The 21,741-nt window shown below is 29.6% G+C and overlaps 1 protein-coding gene across 1 annotated transcript in view; it reads left to right on the forward strand.

Annotated features, from left to right (window-relative positions):
* LOC113375580 (probable G-protein coupled receptor CG31760) overlaps positions 1-20,748 on the forward strand; it is a 38,242-nt gene extending 17,494 nt beyond the window's left edge. The window contains exons 4-14 of the mRNA XM_026615512.1: positions 5,949-6,092; positions 7,703-7,838; positions 9,919-10,030; positions 10,103-10,235; positions 12,215-12,368; positions 12,918-13,027; positions 13,146-13,290; positions 16,263-16,471; positions 18,333-18,438; positions 18,514-18,654; positions 20,542-20,748. Coding sequence (XP_026471297.1) covers positions 5,949-6,092; positions 7,703-7,838; positions 9,919-10,030; positions 10,103-10,235; positions 12,215-12,368; positions 12,918-13,027; positions 13,146-13,290; positions 16,263-16,471; positions 18,333-18,438; positions 18,514-18,654; positions 20,542-20,748 — 1,597 coding nt within the window. The remainder of the gene's footprint in view (positions 1-5,948; positions 6,093-7,702; positions 7,839-9,918; positions 10,031-10,102; positions 10,236-12,214; positions 12,369-12,917; positions 13,028-13,145; positions 13,291-16,262; positions 16,472-18,332; positions 18,439-18,513; positions 18,655-20,541) is intronic.
* The last annotated feature ends 993 nt before the right edge of the window (positions 20,749-21,741 follow it).

A 21,741-nucleotide genomic window follows, 5' to 3' on the forward strand; every position in this document is an offset into this window, starting at 1 on the left:
AGTTTTGTCGGCATTGAACTCAAAATATTTTAAATTAAGGTTGTTGTCAGCTTAGGCGCTTCTTTGCTTAATAGTGCATCGGTTTTAATATGGGCATTTTCACCAAGATATAAGGACTTTGCATGATTTGCTTGTCCACCCCAATTTTCTCTTTGCCTACTTCCCATCATAAGTTTTGTGGTTGTTAGTTTTGTAGTTGTGCATTCAATACACACACTAGCTTTCTCGCACATATTTAAATACATTATTAAATTCTCCTTCTACATAACCAATCTTATCACTGAACACATTACTCCAGAGGGGTAACAGTTTTACATATTTTAACAATTGTTCGACCAATTCACGAAAGTAATGTGCATTCACTCTATTACCCAAATTAGCCTCAGTTATTAATTTGACATTCGAAAAGATGGATCTACCCCAAGTGCTCCATTCATTATCTAATAATAAGAGCACATTTTCTTCTGTGCATTGTGCATCAATTTCTAAATTTTCATTTTTTTTTCAAAATCAGTATTAGCAAATAATTTTAATAATTTTGTTCTTTGTTCATCGCAAGCGGTCCCAGTTCCGCTTTCTAAATTTCCATCTGTTTCACACAACGCAATTGTAAAAATCAATGTTAAAATAACACAAGCATCTTTAATATTTCTTCATAGTATCAATTGTCCAATTGCTCTTAAATAAAATATTTTACTGCGCATGTTGATGTTTTTAAACGAAACACAGCATATTTTTTTTATAAAATGGGCGACGTCGACGATAAAGCACTTGGGATTAGAATTTTTAAAACCATCTGCGTAGTCTTTGATATTAAGGTGACCTGTGAACGCCCGCGCAATTGCAATCAACAATGCTCGAGAAGCGTCACAAATCACCTCTTCGGGTACCCAAAAGCATCCAAACGCACCCACTCTGCTAGCCAAAAATGAATATTATTCACATTATGAAATTGTTCATTCTGGCAATGAACACAATGATACAAAAATATTCATCTACAAGATGAGCCATCAGGTTTGAGTAATTTTTTTATTACATTACCTGTCGCATCTATATGTACGCAGGCATTACTCTGCTTTGAATAATTTTTGTAAACATTAAGTTGAAGACTGGTCCAGTAATGGATAATACTGGGTCTAAGCCAATATTATGTATGATATTATTTAATGAGGTCGATTTTAATATTGATAATGCTAACATAGGATCCGGATGTACAAAACTGAATTTGGTAACTTTGCTCTTTGATGAGGAAGACATGAGGAGGCTCAGGATCACCTTCAACCATTAGCTTCTCTGGTTTCTTTGTCCGATATATGTGGGCAGGTTTTTTTGCAACTCTTTGCCAATTATCTTTCTACTAGTGTTTTTCAAATATCTCATACCGCATTTGCCAGTTCCTTTATTAAATTAATTGAAGAACTTGAATCATTTATCACACATTTCAGGGTACTTCCGCATCTACAAAACCCTATAAAATATGTTATATTATTTAGGAAAATACTTATAACCCTTTTCAAAATAAGCATTATATTTTTGTTCAATTTATTTGTTTTATTTTTATATTTTTATGAAAATATTACAATGAACTAGTTGAAAGTCACATTCAACCTTAAGGCAAGTTGCTTGAACGTTTCGATAAATTTAATAATTGACTTAATCAACCGAAATTTAAATTCTGATATTTAGATAGAGTTAGTTCAACTATTTATTTCGAAAATAAAGTTACCGCTCTCAATTAATTTTATAAGCATTGCAATTTCCAATAAAATTTTCTCAAACACATTTAAATTATCAATAATTATATTAATTACTAGCTGACCCGGCAAACGCTGTTTTGCTAAATAAGGTATATTCTAAACCATTTCTAGAGAATCAAAAATATTAATACTTTAAGTGCATAAGGATGTGTTGTTTGAATGCTGTATACAATTAGGTATTATAAAAACATAAACCCCATTAGTTTGTCTATATTTTATCAATACAATCAAACTGCAAGTTTTATACACTTTCTATAGAAAACATCGTATAATCCAATCCGAGTCTTTTTTGGTCTTTCGGCTTATTAATTACGTTTCAAGTTTTTCAGATTCTTTTTGGATTCTGAATTTTGTGTATAATTGTAAATAATACTACTGAGCTTATACAAAATTTTCAAATTTTTGCGAGGAGAGATAAAAAATGAATTATGTATTTCTTCTTTGACCTGCTTTTTGAAAAGATTTAAGTTACATTCGATGATTTAAAGTAAATTTAATAAAAAGTATATATGTAGAGCAGGGCGAGGCACACAGGTCCAATTTGACTTTGAGCAAATATAAACTTTATTGTGAAAACCATAACAATTATATCACAACAAATAAGACATATCAAACGAACAATTATCTGACTACGTTCAGTAAACTGACTTCTACTTCTTCATTGTAGAAATGTGCTTTTTTGATGTCTTCCAAAAATTTGTTATCTAGACCTTTTTATCCTATATTCGGGGTAACTTGTAACGGGCAGGTGGCAAAAGGTTTAAAGCCTTATAATAATTTTAAAGGTATTTTACAAAATAATTACATTTTTAACTAATGCTAAAACTACCAACGGAAGAAAATACTTTTATTATGGATTTTCAAAGATCACCGTTTATTTCCCCCATTTCAAAGATTATCGTTTTCATATCAAGTTTGTAGCTGGCTATACATCTTTTTTCCTCTACTTTCAAATATTGTTGTTAAACAATGCTTAACTTTACTGATTTTTGGCACATCGGTGGTGGATCTTTTTAATCACGGACCTTCATATATTACTATCTATTCTGCGATAAATTCTGGAAAATTATAACTGGATAAATGTTATTCGACAAAATGTCCATTAGATCGATACCAAATTTAGGTTCTGAATTTAAATAAGTTAAATAAAAAATAATATAACCTAGAAAATGTTTTATAAATACCAATGAGTATATAATTATACAAATGAGATCTTTCAGAGCACTGTGTTTGAGAAAAATATGCCAAAAAGTGCATTTTCATATTATCATATCAAAAAAGTTTACATTTTGAGTCTCTAGTAACACTTGCGGCCCGTTTACTAACGTTTTTGTATATAAATAAAACTACAAACAAAACTACTTACTACAAATTTATCATAAATAAATAATATTCGCGTAAAACATCCTATTAAATGTAATTGAACATCATCTGTCAAAAACGCTTTATTCGTAGTATTATTTAAATTACGCTTCTACAAAAAATTTCAAATTAAAAATCTAAAGTTTCCACGCGGATTTGAAATAATTTCTCACTTTTTGGACTTTCTCTGGATTGGCACGAATTTTTCAAGACTAAGACTGGCCAAATCGATTCAGCCGTTCTTGAGTTTTATTCGGACATTTGAAAGAGAGCTCCATTTTTATATATAAGATATTGCACAGACTCGTTCCTGTATGCCCCAAAATGGTATCTTATTATTTTAAATTTTAACACTTTCGACTCGGGAGTCGGACTGCCAGTCGGTACGCTGCGCTCGGAATATTATATACTTATCTCTCAACTCGGAATTTTTTTTGTATCGGATTTTTTCAAAATGTGGTTATATTGCATTTAAATATAGTTATTATGATAATAAAATAGAAAATTTTGAAAATTAAAAAAAATTGCACTCAAAACCATGCTATATTGTTTAAAAAATCATTTCTTCACAGATCTTTATTAGAATTATGGGAATCATGAGCTAATAAATTAATTTTGTTATATATTTATTTATAAAATTAATAAATCAATCAATAAATGAATGTAATAGTAAATTAATTTTTAAAAAATAAAAAAAAATTGAATGTAAGTTTAGTTTGCGACGAGTCGTCGCCGACACGATTTGCCGGCGGAGCGGCGACATCCGAGCTTAACGGTAAAACATATCATGCCGCCGGAGCGGCGGCATCCGAGCGCAACGGTAAAATGACTATGCCGCCGGAGCGGCGGCATCCGAGTCGAAAGGGTTAATATAAGTTTCATTTGATTCTGCTCGTTGAATTTATTTTTTTCAGTACTCTGATCTTGCACGTTGAAAATGACACAACATAGGCGTAAATACAATTTGGGGCTGATTAATGAGGGAAGGGCAGAGGTGCAAAATCTGAAATGTAAATACTCAATATTATATTGTTTCTACTGTATTAGTTTCATTTGATTCTGCTTGTTTAATTTATACTTCGAACTTGTACGTTAAAAATGACTCAACATAGGCCTTACGCCTACAATTTGGGAATGATTGGAGACGTACAAGGGCAGGGGTACAAATTCTAAAATTAAATAATTTAAAATTAAATATTATATTGCATAATTTGTTGATATAATTTTGTTTATTCTAGTTCAATTTAATTTTTTCCGTACTGAATGCTTTAACATTATTTTGGAGATGATTTGGGATAAAACAGTGATAGTAATTTTTATAAAAATCTGTGATTTTATAGTATTATTACCAAAGATTATTTAGTTTTTTTTTTGACATCAATACAGACTTCTGCTCTGCACTATATACCTATCTTCACAAAACATCTTATATTTGGGCTGTTCGGCCGTCTGGCGTACTGATTTTAGTAGCCATTTTCGATTTTTTTGGTTTAATTTTGGTGGTACAAATTAGTACCAATTCGAATTAATCAAGTAAGCATACTCATAATATTAACGGTTCATCAAATATATAATATTTAAAAAAGAGAAAAACTGGATCATTTGTCTTTTCTAAATATAGTATCAATATAGAAGCTATTCCGATGTTACATGTAACATTTTAACTATAGGCAAATTGCAAAAGCTTCATATAATATAGATGTGAAAGTTAAAAAACTAATTGTGATTAATGTAAAAATACCAACATACGACATGAATGCATCAATAATTCAACACGAGAAAAATCACATTTGTGCATATATGATTAAAAAGAATTAGTTGAAAACCTTTTTCATGATACAACAATTGAACAAATTTTAAAATCGATTTGGATTTATACTATAATGATTTCACAAGCGGATTTTAGAACAAAGATTGTGGTTATAGAGACATAATAAATAATAAATATTTTGAATTCAAAATAAATATAGTAAAACAAATTTCTTGTTTAATACTTAGAACTTTTATAAAGGTTAGAGTGAACTTAAATGCCCGCGGGTAAAAAGGTGCACCACCAATATCTCAAGGACCAGTAAAGTTAAGAATTTCTTTTAATTTAAATTAGATTAAACATTTTTTATATAAGCTAACACCAGGATGGGGTAAAAAAGACAGACTAAACCTTCACCCTAGCAAAGATGTAAAAAATACAAAATGGAAAATAAAAAAGTAAATTCAATTAAAACAAGCAATTGCACAAGAGATAAATTAAATAAATAGTTATTTTAACTAAGCTGATGAATATTTCTGACCAGATACCAGGTCAAGTTTATTTACAGTTATCCCTGTAAAAAATGCAACCATGTAATTTATATTTTGCATTGGTGGAATAATGTAGCTATTATTTAGTAAAATCCCTTTAAAATTAAAATAAGACATTCAACCTATTTGCACCCTGGCTGTACCAATTTACCCCGCCTATGCGGTAAGGATTTTTTGGAAAACAGCAAAGAAAAACATTTATAGAATGATGAATTAGCTGGGATTGTCACTGAACATAGTCAGATAGTTTGTGTGATATATATATATATATATATATATATATATATATATATATATTAGAACTAAAATTAAAATCTGAATTATTTTCGATATACGAACATTCGGTTAATAGAAAAAAAATCTATTTATCTTCTTTTTAATTCGACGATTGGGCGCAAACATAATATTTGAAATATGTATCAACGTCGACAAAACTATCATATATATATATATATATATATATATATATATATATATATATATATATATACAATTCTTCATTACTAATACTTTTATTAACATTTGCAGGTATGAAAACGAGGAGAGGGAGGCAATGAGCTCATTCAACGTATCATACAGTGGTTGGTGGACCTTTCCTTACTTTTCTTGTGAGACAAAATCTTGGTTGCTGTCTTACAGTACTAGAGTTTTACCTGTCAACCAATCCGATGGGTACATAAAATTTATTTATTTTAAAAATTATATTTTAAACGATGATCCATATATTAAGAATTATAGTTTTCTTTCTTAATAATAATTTAATGAAAATGATTATTAAATTTCAATATTAAGCTTTTGTTATATAAATATTAATAATTATCTGACTTTGTTTTCTACGGCGTTGTAACTCCGTCCGCACAATTTGGTATCGTCAGAATCGAGGTAAAATGTTCTTCGAGCTTTCGACAATTTTATATGATTTTATATCGATATAATAGCTCCAAAATATTGCAAACATCTTGAATTTTAAGAATATTTTTTCTTCTGTTTAAAAAATGCTATCTAAATAGCCAATGGTCAAAGATTTATACGCATGGCGTGTATATCAATGCACAAAGTTTTGCCACTTCTCCTTGATAAGTAACTAATCACATTCAACTGGTTAAAAATAGGAATTTTGACAAATACAATATAATGAAGGTTTGAACATATGCAATATATGATTATTCACATAATTCATAATTTTCACAATTATTATTAACTTCCCGAAGGAGAAGTTAATGTTTTCATCAAAAAATCCGATTCGCTAATTTTATGCTTTCTCGACATTTCAAGCCATTCTGAATCGTGTTTTTGGCATTTGTCAAAATTAGACCTTTCATCGACGTTTTCTCAAAAACGTCTGAACCGATTTCAGAAATTAAAAGCAGTAAAATAAAAGCCGTTTTTTATGGAAATTTGTTTGGCGATATATATCATGGTCTTATAGAACTTACTAAAATATTACGCCCTTGCGGCAAGTAGTTTAATTTTAAAAAGTCATCGAAGTTTGAGAAAATGATTAGTTTTTTTTTGACGTTTGTTAAAATTAAAATTAGACGATTTACTTGGTACAACGATAGAGTACTTGGTCTTAATGAACATACTAAACCATTAAAGTCCTATGGAAACTGGTTCAATTATAAAAATTATTGATTTTTGAAAATTTGCTTTTAGAAAATACTCCGAGTTAACGTGTTTGTTTGTTCGTTTTTAATTAGGTGTAATAAATCCACTCGGAATACTTTTAATCACTCATAAATTAATTTATTTTTTATTGATTAAGTCGTTTATTTACACATATCGGAAAGTTCACGTAACTTGCCTCAAGGCAAAATACCAATACCAACTAATTTAATAAATTTTTAATATAATAACTTTTCGGATCAAAAATCAAAGTCACATCATCATTGAATGATAGCAATTCGAGCTTTTTAAATCATTTTAAAGCTATGTAATATAGTAATTTTAAATTATGTAGTGATATGTAATGATAATTCTAGGAACATCAAATTTTAAATTTTAATAAAGATATAAATATAATTTTAAATATTAAATAGCATGGATTTTTTGTGTAACTACTTGTAAAACTTGCTTTTGCGATAAATATTCATACAATTATAGGTACACTAACACTAGGAACTTTTGTTATAACTACTTGTAGCTTTAGGTTGAAATTCCGGACGAGTTTAAGTAGATTTCAAATGGTAATTACTTGTTTCCAGTTTTATTGTGTCTGATTACTTGTTTATAAACAAATTTGTCTTGAGCATCCTATATAATTGGATCAAATTTGTTTCCAGGTTGAACGGATTCTTGAGCCTCGACATCGACTTGTCGAATCTGAAATTGAATCAGTGCGACAGAGCAAATGATTCCGAATCGCAGGAAATTCACGCGTTCTGGGGTTCGCACAAATGTCAACGGGAAAGCACCCAGGTACGTTCGCTCATCTACATTTCTTGTAATTTATATTTAAACTCTTGTAAGTGTAAGTGGCAAGTTTGGAATTCAAACACTTATCATAAGCTAATAATATTTTAGCATAAAGATCACGAATTTCATCGTCATAAAAAGTTGAGCTATTTAACTTCCCGTAGGGTAAGTTATAGTAATCGCAAAAAAATCGAAAATGAAATTTTTTATATATCTTTACGTTTCAAAGATTCCTGAATATTTTGGCGTACCTTAGAAAAAATGGATGTATGTGTGTGTGTGTGCGGATACAAATTTTTGTTGACGATTTCGGGAACACCGATCAATCGATTTGAATAATTTAAAAAACATTCGATTAGTATTGATAAGCAGACGTGCTGATTAGTCTTTGTCAAAGCCAGGTTTAGCCGTTCCGAAGATACGGGGCAAAAAGTGCCAAAAACGGTAACTCAGTTTTTTAGAGAACGGAGCATCCCATTTTAATAATTCAAAAAACATTTTGCTTGTATTGACAAGATGAACAGCTGATTAAATTTTTGGGAAGGCCGGTCTAGCGGTTTCGGAGACCTAGTAAAAAAGTAAAAAATTATCAGATATTTTATTGAGATTTTAGTAATGTGTATCAATTTTGTTTGCATTTCTATAGGTTCTGTAACGTCGTTTGTCCGCTAGACGGCTACGTGGCGCCTACGCGCTTCGATATTTTGTCTCTATGCAGCTAAAGCAGTGCGATTGCTTTGAAAAATACTTCAAAATTTCCAAAATATTTCAAAATAAAAAAAACATTTTTTGCAAAAGTTTTTTTTTCCAAAAATTCAATTTTTTCACAATTTAAAATTTCTCGAAAATTTAATTTCTTCAAAGTGTAAAGAAAAAATTTAATATTTTTTTTAAAAAAATAATTTTTGGTACGGGAAGTTCCACCAATTTGCCTTAATGCACGATGCCATGCACCCCACTAGTTTTACGAAAAAACGGCCCTACCGAGCTTTACCACCAATTCATCAAAATTCCTAACTGAAGTCTTGCAAATAGTTTTTGAATTTTCAAAATTGGTTCAAGAGTTTTGACTACTGAAAACAAACGGTTCGATCGCAAAAAATTAGCGCAAGTTCCTATCGAGTTTCATGGAATGGTCCTAAATTTTTGAAGTAGGCGCAACCGTGTTTATAAAAACGTCGATGAAATATCAAATATTAGCTTACATGGATAAACACACATAATTCTTCCAATTTTTGCCGTAAAACAAACTTCTCAAATCGGATAAAACTAGTTGAAAGTGGCATTTTGCCTTAAGGCAAGTTACATAAATTTCCCGACATATATACATATTAATAAAAAAACGTCAAAAAAAACGCTACTAATTTTTTCAAAGTTTGATAGATTTTTAAATATTCCGTAGTCCGTAATATTCAAGCATGTTCTATAAGACCATGATACCTACCATCGAAAAAAATGTTCAACGGATAATTACAAGGAAACGGCCCAGCCGATCTGTATCATTCTAATCAGCGCGATTCCCAACCAATTTCTTTCGAACAGTTTTTGAATTTTCAAAATCGATTCAGGATTGTGAGCTAGAACGGGGACAAAAAAAATACATTTTTTTGCTTATTACAAAGAAACAAATCGTTGCGCAAACAGTCGACGAAAGGTCAAAAATCGGCTTACATATACACTGCCATACATCCATATACACACACACATACTATTTTCAAATTTGGTCTCATTAGATTCAGAATGACGTGAAACGTCGAAAAATATAAAATTTGTAAATCGTGTTTTGTCGCTAAAACAAACTACTTCGAGAAATATCTAGTCTGATTTTTAAAAATCCTTTTTGCCCTTAATTTTGATACTGTAAATCTAAAAAGCTCCAACTAATAAATACCCTTGATCTAGATATCGGTTGAATTGTTTTCCTCAATTCCGAGTTACGATTTCAGTAACTTATCTCACGAAAAGGTAAGTTACTCTACAGAAAATTGTTCATTTTAATATACCATATTTTTTCAGTTTTTGTGTATTTTTTTATATGAAAAGCTTATTTTTTATTTATAACAAACCAATTATCTATCTATAGTGTGAAACGCGCTCTGGGAGCGAATGGTCTAAAGGGGCATATCAATGTGTTTGCCGACAAGGATATTATTCAATCAAACATCCGGATGGTTTTAATGGATCGATAGTAGAAGGCAATTAATTAATTAATAGAATTCTACTATATATTTTCAAAATATTTCTAACGATTTAATATGTTTCATTAGTGGCATACGAGGAAGAGCGGAATAACATTAGTACAATATACAGTGATGTATTTGTTTGCCAGAAATGCGCTCCTGGATGCACCGAATGCACAGGGCCGGCTCCGTGTTTGGCAGCATACAACTGGCCCTTCAGGTATATAAATCCCAATTATATATATATATATATATATATATATAATTGCTTTTTATTACACATTATTTGACAAAAATGCAAGTATATAATTTTATCGTTTATAAATTACCTTTACAAGTCCACTGCACTTTATAATCAAACAAATACTTTATTTTTCACCTGCATTTACTAGTACACTTTTATGATCTACTAAATAACGCATCTTGCTTTTTGCTTTTTGTGCACAATATGCCTAAAATGTGATCATCTTGCGTTCTATGCAGAAAATAATTATTTTAAAAATAATGCGTTTTCAAATATTTTACATATCTTTGTAAATTGTATAAAGAAATAATCTTTAAATTTTGACATAAACCAGCACATAAATTTCAAGATTTGAAATATTTTTCCCAGAAGAAATTAATATTTGTTGTAGATTTTTTAGAAATAAGATGTCGCCTTTGCTCTAAAAAGTAAAATCAATTTTTATAGATCTTTTATCATGTGTATTTTTTATAAAAACTTATTTATGAGTAGGGTGCGGTGGACAGACGCGTGCCACAGGTTGGAGTGGGCCACCCGAATAACCTTAAGACTAGTGACATGTATGTCGAACCGCGCACATATTTATCATATTTTGATACATACTCAATTTTAAAAAGCATTTGGAGGTTATAAACCTACTCTCGCACTGTACAGAGAAACGCGCTAAGAATTTCGTCGAGAAAGTTTTTACCGCCGTACGCTCTTACGTGATTTGTCATCGAATTTTCACTACAAAAATACAAATACATATGCAATATATTATATAGACATATAATCTTTAAAATGCAAAATGATTTTTGCCGAATGTTTACATTGTGTTTTTGTGGGATGCACATGCAAAAAAGGCGTTAGTAGATAGAATTGGGTCACTACTTGTGGACAGACGTGGGCCACTTGCGTAATGCCGTTCTTTGCACACTAAAGTGTTTTTATAAATTAATCTAACGTCTTATTTACTTATTTTTATCTCTTCTGGCATAATGCCTCCTTAAAACAAAAACTCCCAAAAAGTGCTAAATTATGAAAAATTGCAAATAAAAAAAATTAAGAAAATATTTTCATTTTTAACCATTTTACAACCACAAATAAAAACGTGGCCTATTTCTGTCCACCGCACCCTATGTATATGCAGGGTGTCCCAGACCTCGACATCACGCCGAAACGGTATGATAGTATTGACCGTAACTGTTCTGAAAAAATTTAGAAAAAAAAATTCTAGCCTTGTTGAAATTATGACCATTTCTCGGTTATTGTGGTTATTTTATACTAATTTTGTTCATTTTAACTTTGGAACCGTAACCGTGAATAATATTTCTAGGACTACAGTTAAGAATAATAACACAATTGCTCCAAATTTTCAAGAATTTGGATTTTTTGTTGAACTACAAATTTAAAATTTTTAAAATCGGTCGACTTTGAGAAGCTCTCTTTAAAAAAAATAAGTACTAATTAGTGTTGGCATGTTTCGTCAAAACTTGAGGCATCTAATCCGAATTGCAAAATGGTGAAATTTTTGATAATTTTATTATTGAAAATTTTCGACTAAAAAAATGAAAACCTAAGAAAAGGGATGATTTTTGCTAGTACATTTTACTCACCTTCGGTTCAAATGTTTCTCTCTTGCACGTTGTTAAGATAACGTCAAATTAAAAGTTAACCACAATAACCGAAAAAAGGGCCATTGTTTTACCAAATTTTCAGGTTGCACTTAAAAGGTAATAATTTCTAAGCAACGTGAGGTAATTTTTTTCAAGACAGTTAAGGTCAATACTATCACCTCGTTTCGGCTTGATGTCAAGATTTGTGACAACCTGAAAATATTGGCGCAATATAAGTTTCAACAAAATTTTGGAACTTTTGGTAAAAGTATTAAGATCAACTGTCAGATTATTTTTTATATCAAAATATATCATTTAAATCAAGAATACTAATTATATTTTATTATTCTCTCTAAGGATTTCCTTGCTCTCTGTATCTGTGGCATGTACCATATGCACCCTGATATTAGCAATTTACATGAATCAAAGTAGGAAAAAAAGAATATTTAGAGTACCCAGTCCGATATTTTTAACAATAACGTTGATGGGTTGTGCCGTCATGTATTTGGAGGTAAGTTGGAAATAAATAGCTAAATTAATAAATGTATGAACAAAAACTAGATTAACGTAATACATGACTTATAACATAAAGTTCTGGTAATATGTTAACTCTTCTAAATTTTCAAAAATATTTCGATGGTATGTAAGTCAAAAATTTTGGGAATTTTGTAATTTCAACATATTTTTAATACGAATGTATTACGCAAATAAAATAATACTACATATGCCAATACTGCAAGTATTTTGTAGACATGAAGAGAAAGGACTTTTGCAACTTTTGTTTCAAATCAATGCAAATGTTTTAATTAATTTAATAATTTAAAGTTATAAAATTTATTACAGAGTATTAAAATTTTATTATATTTAATTTTTATTAAAATGTCCCCGATTTTTCCAATATTGGATCTATATTTAGTTTAGTTTATTTCTACATAAAGAGAAAGGACATTTGCAACTTTTGTTTTAAATCAATGCAAATGTTTAAATTAATTTAAGAATTTAAAGCAATAAAATTTATTACAGAGTGTTAAAATTTTATTATATTCAATTTTTTATTAAGATGGCCGCGATTTTTCCAATATTGGATTCATATTCATGTATTGCCACCAAATGGTCGAGACATTTTGGATTTTGTGTAACATACACTGCGTTAATAATGAAGACATGGAGGTGAGTAGAGATGCTGTTTTTTTTTAATCTTATTGATCTTAATTTGATTTATTATTATTGTAATGTTGATGCAATATTAATTTATTAGAATTTAGTAAAAAAAAATGTTTTCATGTAGAGTTTCATTAACCTATCGAGTAAAATCTGCACATAAACTAAAACTCACCGATAAGCAACTGCTACAATGGATGTTCACAATTGTTCTAATTATGATAATTTATCTGGGAACATGGACACTCTCTGGGTCACCTAAAGCGGAAGAGGTAAAATACATTAGTCTCATTGAAATATTATCGAAAATTAAATTAATATAAGAAACAGATTTTAAGTGGCGATAGTAAATGCATACTAATAAGTACAAGCCTCTAGGCTGAAATAAATATATAAACTACTGGTGCATAGCGTCGTACTCTAAGGCAAATACCCTTCGAGAAGTTAAATATAATGTTTTCTAAATTTCCTTTTTGAATAGATCTTACCCTTCGAGAAGTTAAGGGGGTATTCTACTGTAGAATTTTGAAAAAATCGAAAAAATTTTTTTTCCATATTTTCAAAGTTTAGTTATTCAAAAATATGTCATTAAAAGGATTTTTCAAAATTACTATTATTTCCTGAGTTATAGCCGTTTTAGTGACGTGGCCTCGGTTCGGGTCCGACTTGTCTCAAAACTTTGAACGCGTTTTTCTCGGAACTACTTTTTTCGAGCTGGCGGTAAGGATATCTCGAGTTCTAATGAACCGATTTACTTCAAATTTGGAGAGGATCTTCTCTATACATCGCTTTATCGTATGGACCTTGCCCAAAACTATAACTTTTCATTTAGTATTTTTAAAAAATTCAGAAATGTTAAAAAAACATGAAAAAAAAAATTTTTTTTTTCAAACTGCCGCCATTCAACCAAAAAAAAATTGTTTAACTTATCCAAGGTTCATACGATAGCGGCATCTATTATAATTAAGAATCCGTCTATTTTTTATGTTTCAAATCACCAGGAGGGTTGGAATCATGTACGCCAGGACACCTTCTTTTTTTGGGAACCCCCACTTTGACTGCTCATAACTTTGTGAATTTTAATTATTTTTTTTTAATAATTTTTTATGTAATAACAAAATATCAATAAACAAATGACAAAAAAATCGATAGCAAAAATATTATTTGTTTCCTTTATACGGCGCTTCAAAAACCGGGCGAAATTCATGCGTCTACAGTAGAATACCCCCTTAAATATAATGTTTTCTAAATTTCCTTTTTGAATAGATCGTGCATGTTATTTACTCTATGAAAAATAAAGTATAAATTAAACACTTCGCTGATTTTTAAGATATAAATATATTTTTTAAATTGTTTAAAATTGCTGGAACTTTTTGAAACGTAATTTAAAATTTTTAAAAGCTAAAAAATGAAAAAAAAATTTTTTGATAATTTTGAAATTTTTCGAAAGTTTTTGATACCCTTTCATACCGGTTGGTTCATACTGTCGAAAAGATATAATTTTCAACCGCCAAATGGCACTTTTTTAAACATTTTTTTTTTATCTCCGAAGCCGCGAAATCAGCCTTTACAAGAATTTAATCGATTATTCTCACTCCTTATTAAAATGAATCGAATATTTTTTTAATCATTGAAATCGGTTGATCTTAGCTCTCGAAATCGTGGACTACAATTTGTATCCGAACACGCATTTGCCGTCGTATACATACATGCTACACACATACATCAATTTTCTCTAAGACATGCTAAAATGTTCAGAAACCTTTAAAAAGTGCAAAAAAAAATATTTTCGATTTTATTGCGATTACTATAACTTACCCTTTGAAAAGTTAAATATAATGTTTTCTAAATTTCCTTTTTGAATAGATTGTGCATGTTATTTACTCTATGAAAAATAAAGTATAAATTAAACACGTTGCTGATTTTTAAGATATAAATATATTTTTTAAATTGTTTAAAATTTAAAATTTAAAATTTAAATCTATGGTCCTGGTGGGCCATAAATATTGAATTAGTTTCTATTATAACATGAATATTTATTTATACTGTACTCAAAAAAAAAAAAAAAAAAAAACTAGTGGGGTGTATGGCATCGGGCCTTAAGGCAATTGAAAATAATATAATCTGCACAGTGTTCAGTAATTTAATGTTCACCATTGGTAAAAATATTTCTTTCTCTCATTTTCAGTGAAAGAAACTTCCGAAAGTTTGATGTATAGATTGGTAAGATAATCTAACTAAATGAAGATGATTGACTAAATATAGATCTAAATATATGAATTTTATTATTTTTGCTATGAAAAATATTTTCCTGTCAACTTGAAAATACTTAAAATATTTTTTTTAGAATTACTTATAGAATCGTAGTTATTTATTTTTATATTTGAACATAAGTTTGCCAAATTTTTAAATTTGTAGTCGCCTTTGAGATTAATTACAATGAATTTTAAAATTAGAACCTTTCTAAAAAAGGTTAGAAGTTAAAATTGCTCGTTTTTCAACTAACCGTAGGGTAAGTTACAGTAATCGCAAAAAAATGAAGAATGAAACTTTTTATATATCTTTACGTTTGAAAGTTTTTAAAACATTCTGGCATATCTTATTATTAGAAGAAATTGTTGTGTGTATGTGTGTGTGGTGTTTGTGTGTATGTGCAAACACAAATTTTCATCGACGATTTCGAAAGCATGGTTCAACCCATTTGAATGACTTATACATTCACTGGAAAGGCAAGTCTGGCGGTTTCGGAAATACAAATGAAAAGTTTTTATAAAAATACTATTTGCCAGTAAAAATCGTTATTAGACATATGCATATCAAATTGTTCTAATATTTGTCCAATTATGGGCTTGTAATAATAATTATAGATTTTGTTTGTGTTCCGTACCAAGATTCATAATGTACAACCGTTAGACTATAGCGCTAAAACAGCTATGCAGCACGATTACTTTGAAAAAAAGCAAAATTTTTATAAAAGTTCAACTTTTTCGAAAATTTCAAAATTCTCAAAAATCAATTTCAAGTTTAACATTTTCAAAAATATCAAAATTCTCAAAAATCTATTTTTTCAAAGTTTTTAAAACTTGAGGCACGATGCTGTGCACCAGTAGTTATAATAAAAGTTGTATAAAAAAGTCACCAAATATAGCAAACTCAAAACAATTCAGTAATTTCATATAAATTACTATTTTATTTCCATCTTCTCTGTATTACAAAATGCTTGCTAATTGATCATTTGTTACAGATAACAGACAGCCAAGGACTGCGTTTCAAGCAGTGTTCCTATAATTGGTGGGATCACAGTTTGGCCATAGGTGAGGTCTTATTTCTGGCTTGGGGCATTCGTGTTTGCAGCAACACGAGGAACGCGGCCCCAATGTACCGCGAAGCCAAACTTATAACGTACGCCATCTACAACATCGCTTTAGTCAACATCACGATGGTGACTTTCCAGTAAGTTTTCGAAAATCGATATTTTATAATATATAGTCATTATAGTAAGTTCACCTCGGAATTCGAGATACCCAGCTGTAAGACTGTAAATACACTCTAAAAGAGTTCTCAAAATCTACATATGGTAGGGTGTTCGTACCAAATGTAGGTTTTGAGACAACTTTTAGGGTGTATTTACAGAGTATTTACAGACTTACAGCTGGGTATCTCGAATTCCGAAGTTTCTTACCTTATTTATTTATTACCTTAAATGACGTGACTGTAATGGTAAACTCTTTTATGCTTATTTTATTCAAGCGATTTTTGGCGTTTGCGACATCAACAATATTGGTAATTTAATTTGATCGTAACGCATGCTAAAATAGTCAATATAAACATTATTATAAATATTACTGTAACAAAAAATATTTATTCAGAATAATATAATAGTAATTATTTTGAAAGTCATAATCATATTATATATGCCTGGATTGACATCTGCCTCGGATACTCCGAGGACAAGCAGTCGGTGACATCGGCTTTCATCTTAAAATATTGATTGAAATATGTTTCCAAGTGGTAATTGCTTTTTCCCTCTAATTCTAATATTCTAATATTTACTTTTACTCTATAATTTATTATTCTAATATTTACTTTACTCTCTAATTTATATTCTAATAAACATTTTCATCAAATAAAAATAGTCAACCGTCGGATTCCCATCTAATAATCTACGTAGTTAGGCAAAATCATCACCACGGCTCATAGTAGAACTGTAGTTCTGACCGTGCCTTAAAAAAAGTTGTTACAACTTTCCGTATCGTAACTCATAATATATGAAAACTATTTTTTTTTAAATTATGAAAAATTTAAAAAAAAAAATCTATTTTACAATTTTTGAAAAAATAATCGACTTTTTGAAATATTTTTGAAAATTCTGAAACCCATTCAAGTCGGCTAAATCATAGTGTATAGAATGTCGAGAACACTGAACTACATTTGTGAACTTTAAACTTGAAAAATCTTAGTACGAAACACAGAAATTGAAATAAAATGTGTACTTATTATTAAAATCTTTATAAAATATTTGATAATATGATGTGCGTATGCGTGATTATTTTTGGCCGCCTTGCATTTTTCTTAACTTTTTGCCAAAAGCGCTGGACTTGCCTTCACAAAAATTTTATCAATACTTTATTCTGTCTATTATACAAGTCACACTTTTTGCTCCGTATCTTCAAAACGGCTGGACCTGCTTTTACCAAAAAGGTAAAAGGGGATCTTAAAAAGTAAAATTATACAGAAATTTTCATTTAAAGTTTACTTATACGATTCAAGCAAATTTCAAAATTTTCAGAAAAAAAAATCAAAATTTTCAAAAATATACAAAGTATATTTACTTTAAATTATACTTCAAATATGAATTTTAAATTCACAATTCAGTTTGAAAATGTATATATTTCAAACGCCTTATTCTAATTGTAACAACTATATCCTCAGATGGATTCTTCGGCACCTCTTGCTAATGTAAACTTTCTCAAGTTCTTTGAGCGATAAGATCATATTACTGTATATTTTATGAACGATAAAATATTAGGTTGTCAAATATCTCCCTTTTGCTTTTTTGCTCTTTGTTTATAATACAAAAAGGCGGAAGGGAGATATTTGACAACCTTATATACAGTGATGAAGCAATTGTTATCAATCATTGATCAATATTTATTGATTACTGTATTTTTTTCTTATTGTTAGATATTTAATTCTGGTACGGGAAGTTCGAGCAATTTGCCTTAGGGCACGATACGATACACCACTAGTTTTATATATGTTCGATAGATAACTTTAATGAATTCAAAGAAAATCATATGCTAATTTATTACAGTTTGCTTATATTTCCACAAGTTGGTCCGGACATTAAATATTTGCTCGGATTTATTCGAACGCAACTTTCTGCATCAGTAACGATAGCGTTAGTCTTCGGCCCAAAGGTAATTTTCTTATAGTAATTAATCAACACTTAAATTTGTTTAGTATCTTTAGAATTAAGTTTTATATGTCATTAGGTGTTCAAAGTACTTCATGGCCAAGGTGATCAGTGGGATGAAAGGGGAAGTGCTAAAGGAGCGACTTCGTTTTCGCTAAATGGAATCGGATCGGGTCCTGATAAAGCTTATGATGTATTTGAAGAAAATAGAGAATTAAAGGTATTTTTTGATTAAAATTATTTGGTATTCAATAAAATTATGAATGCCAATGGAATGCCCTGATTTTCCTTGTTTAACCCCTTGATGCCTACCTTTCTCGACATATATGGAACGATTGCCGGCAGAATTGTGAAAGACCGTGAACGTTGCGGTCACTGTAATTTTATGCCTCAAAATATTACAGCTCTGTTAGAGTTAATATAGAAATATAATTTCCCAAATATTTTGAGTGTCACATTTGGTGATAGGCAATAATTTTTGGCATTAATTATTATATTGAGTGTGACGTGGAACTCTGCGCCTTGTCTTGTTTTAAAATTTACCATGCACAAATTTGTTAAAACATGCATAAGTAACAATTATTTGCAAAATAAATTATTCTTTCGACATAAATTATTTATTTTCAAAATGTAATAATAATTATATTACACTAGTTGCAAATGGCATTTTGTCTTAAGTTGAAAGTCTGATTATGTATAATTGATCGACTCAATCAATTTTGAAGTACTCAGATTTAACTAGTTTTAATAAAATCGTAACAATACAATTTTGAAATTTCGACTCGGCTCATTATTCCAATGTTTAATATTTTTTATAAATAAATCATTTGTCGTAGGCTCATATTATTCTAGGACGTTTATTTTGACAATTAACGAAATTTATTTAACAATTATAAACGGCTCGTGCAATTTTAACCAAAGACTAATCAGCAATATTCCCAAATGATATCTTTCAAACAGGTTTCGAATTTGTTCAGGATTTTTTGATAAAACTTGGGCAATTTTCTGTTGATTCTAACTAAAGAAACGGCTCAACGCAAACAACTAATCAACACGAGTCAAATGTCGACTTATATTCACCCAAATACTTTTTTCAATTTTGATCTCAAGCAATTCAGAATAACTTCTTGAAATGTCAAAAAAACAGAATTAGAACAGAATCGTCTTAAAATTGTCTTGTGTTAAAACTTAACATACGCAATTAAAATATTTTTTTCCACAAATTACCTAAATATAATAATAATAAATAAAAATTATTTGCAAAAAAAATAGATTTTTTATAACTAAAAAAATGCGCATTAAGGAGTTGGTTGGAGTTTTGTCACTTTGTTCAGTAATATAATAATAAAATAATAAAAAAATAGATTTACACAAGTTCAATCTAATCATCCAATTTTGATATGGAATCTGCGGATTTGAAAAAGCATTTAAATCCAGATTTATACTAGAATAAGTTATTTCGAAGCGCCTAATTTTAGAAATTTGATATTTGATATTTGATATTTGATGTTCAAAGTATATAAATAAGCTTCAGAACTTCAGCAAGAATTATTAAAATTAAAATTTGAATTATTTTCGATATACAAAAAAAAATTTTTTGAAAATTGTTTTGCCACACAAGCAGAATGTTTTTTGGATCATTCAAATCGCATACTCTGTTCTCAAAAACTGGGTTTTTATTTTCTGCACTCTTTGCTCTGTATATCTGTAACGGCTGGACCTGCCTTTGCCAAAAACTAATCAGCACATCTCCTTAAGTATTGAAATCGATTGCTTCTTGAATTTTCCAAATCGGTTCATCCATATGCCGGAAATCGTTGACGAAAAATTGTCTCCACACACACACACATACACATCAATTTTTTCTGGGGTATGCCAAAATGTTTCGAAACGTACAGATATGAAAAAAAAATCATTTTCGATTTTCGGCCCATTACTATAACTTACACTATGGGAAATTAATAAATTATATTGAATTTTAATCACTTTTATTTAAATAAAAACCTAATTTATCTAAGTCAAGTAATGTCTAACTTTTAATTTGAGCTAATTAATTACACTCTTAAGATCTGTAGCGTATTTATTGACACTCTTTGTTGCTGTTCAGGAAAAACTTCAAAAACTTACGGCGCAGATCGAATTCATGAAAAGCAACCAAAACGAGCCACAAAATAAGTCAAAGCTAACAAAGGCCATGGTTAACGGCCCAGAGGATCCAGGTAACCCATCAAATCCCAGTAGCAGTGGATGCAGCATCGCAAACAACAATCAAAAGGCACAAATTAGTAGCGATAACGCCTCCACTAATGTGTGACACGAATGTGACAATAAATCTCATTCAGGATCCTGCATCATTGATTGTTCTTGCTACGGGATTGAAGAGTCACGTCCAGCGATCTATGTATAGAAGTACAATATTTGCCATGTAGGGATTGAATCTTTGAATTGTCATGATCTCTGGAAACCAGAAGACATAGAAATATCTTTGCTTTCTAGCCCTTAACAAGTATGCAAAATGTGTATATACATAGATTTGGTCATGGGAAAAAGAAGTAATTAATAATACCAAATCAAAGTCTGTTTATCTAATTCGTTCATTTGTCAGAAAACGTATGTGAATTGCTATTAAATGAGCAAATTTGATTGTATCAACTTTTCTCTACAGAGAATTGTCCGCAGCACAGCAGGTCAACAAATAACATCGTAAAACAAATATTTTTTCATCGGATAACTTTTACTACCTCGTCCAGGAGGTAAAATTAGATACTGTATCTAAACCCCACATAAATTATATGTTTAAAACTGGCAAACTGGTAGAATATAATAAAGATGAGCATAAAATGTTACTATAATACTCTGCTTAACTATAAAAATAAAACCGTGCCAATTGTGAAAGTGCTGTTAGTCTGGAAATGATTACCTATATACACGGGCTAAATTTACAAATCTCAAAATCTTTGAAATAATCTGTGCATATAAACTCGACAAAATAGTGTGGTTTGTTCAACAGTAAAAGAAGCATGATCAATTGTAATTTCGATGAAAGTCAATTCCCGTATTAAGATAAAATAACTATGTGTACCTGTTTCATGTTGATATTTAGTGGAATAAAGATACCTTAACATATAAATAATATGTATGTATCGTAAATTATTATAAAAACACAAGTTTATATATAAAAGATGTTTGTATGTAATTGTATTGTTATTCATTTTAAACTACGGATCTGTAGTTGATCAAAAATATTAAGTTCAATTAAGTGTGTGATGTCATAATTATATGTGATTTTAATAAAATATTTTAATTC

The sequence above is a fragment of the Ctenocephalides felis genome, unplaced genomic scaffold (genome assembly GCF_003426905.1).
Source record: "Ctenocephalides felis isolate EL2017-DRISC unplaced genomic scaffold, ASM342690v1 CF-g0.4_SCAFFOLD_01886, whole genome shotgun sequence".
Lineage (NCBI taxonomy): Eukaryota > Metazoa > Arthropoda > Insecta > Siphonaptera > Pulicidae > Ctenocephalides > Ctenocephalides felis.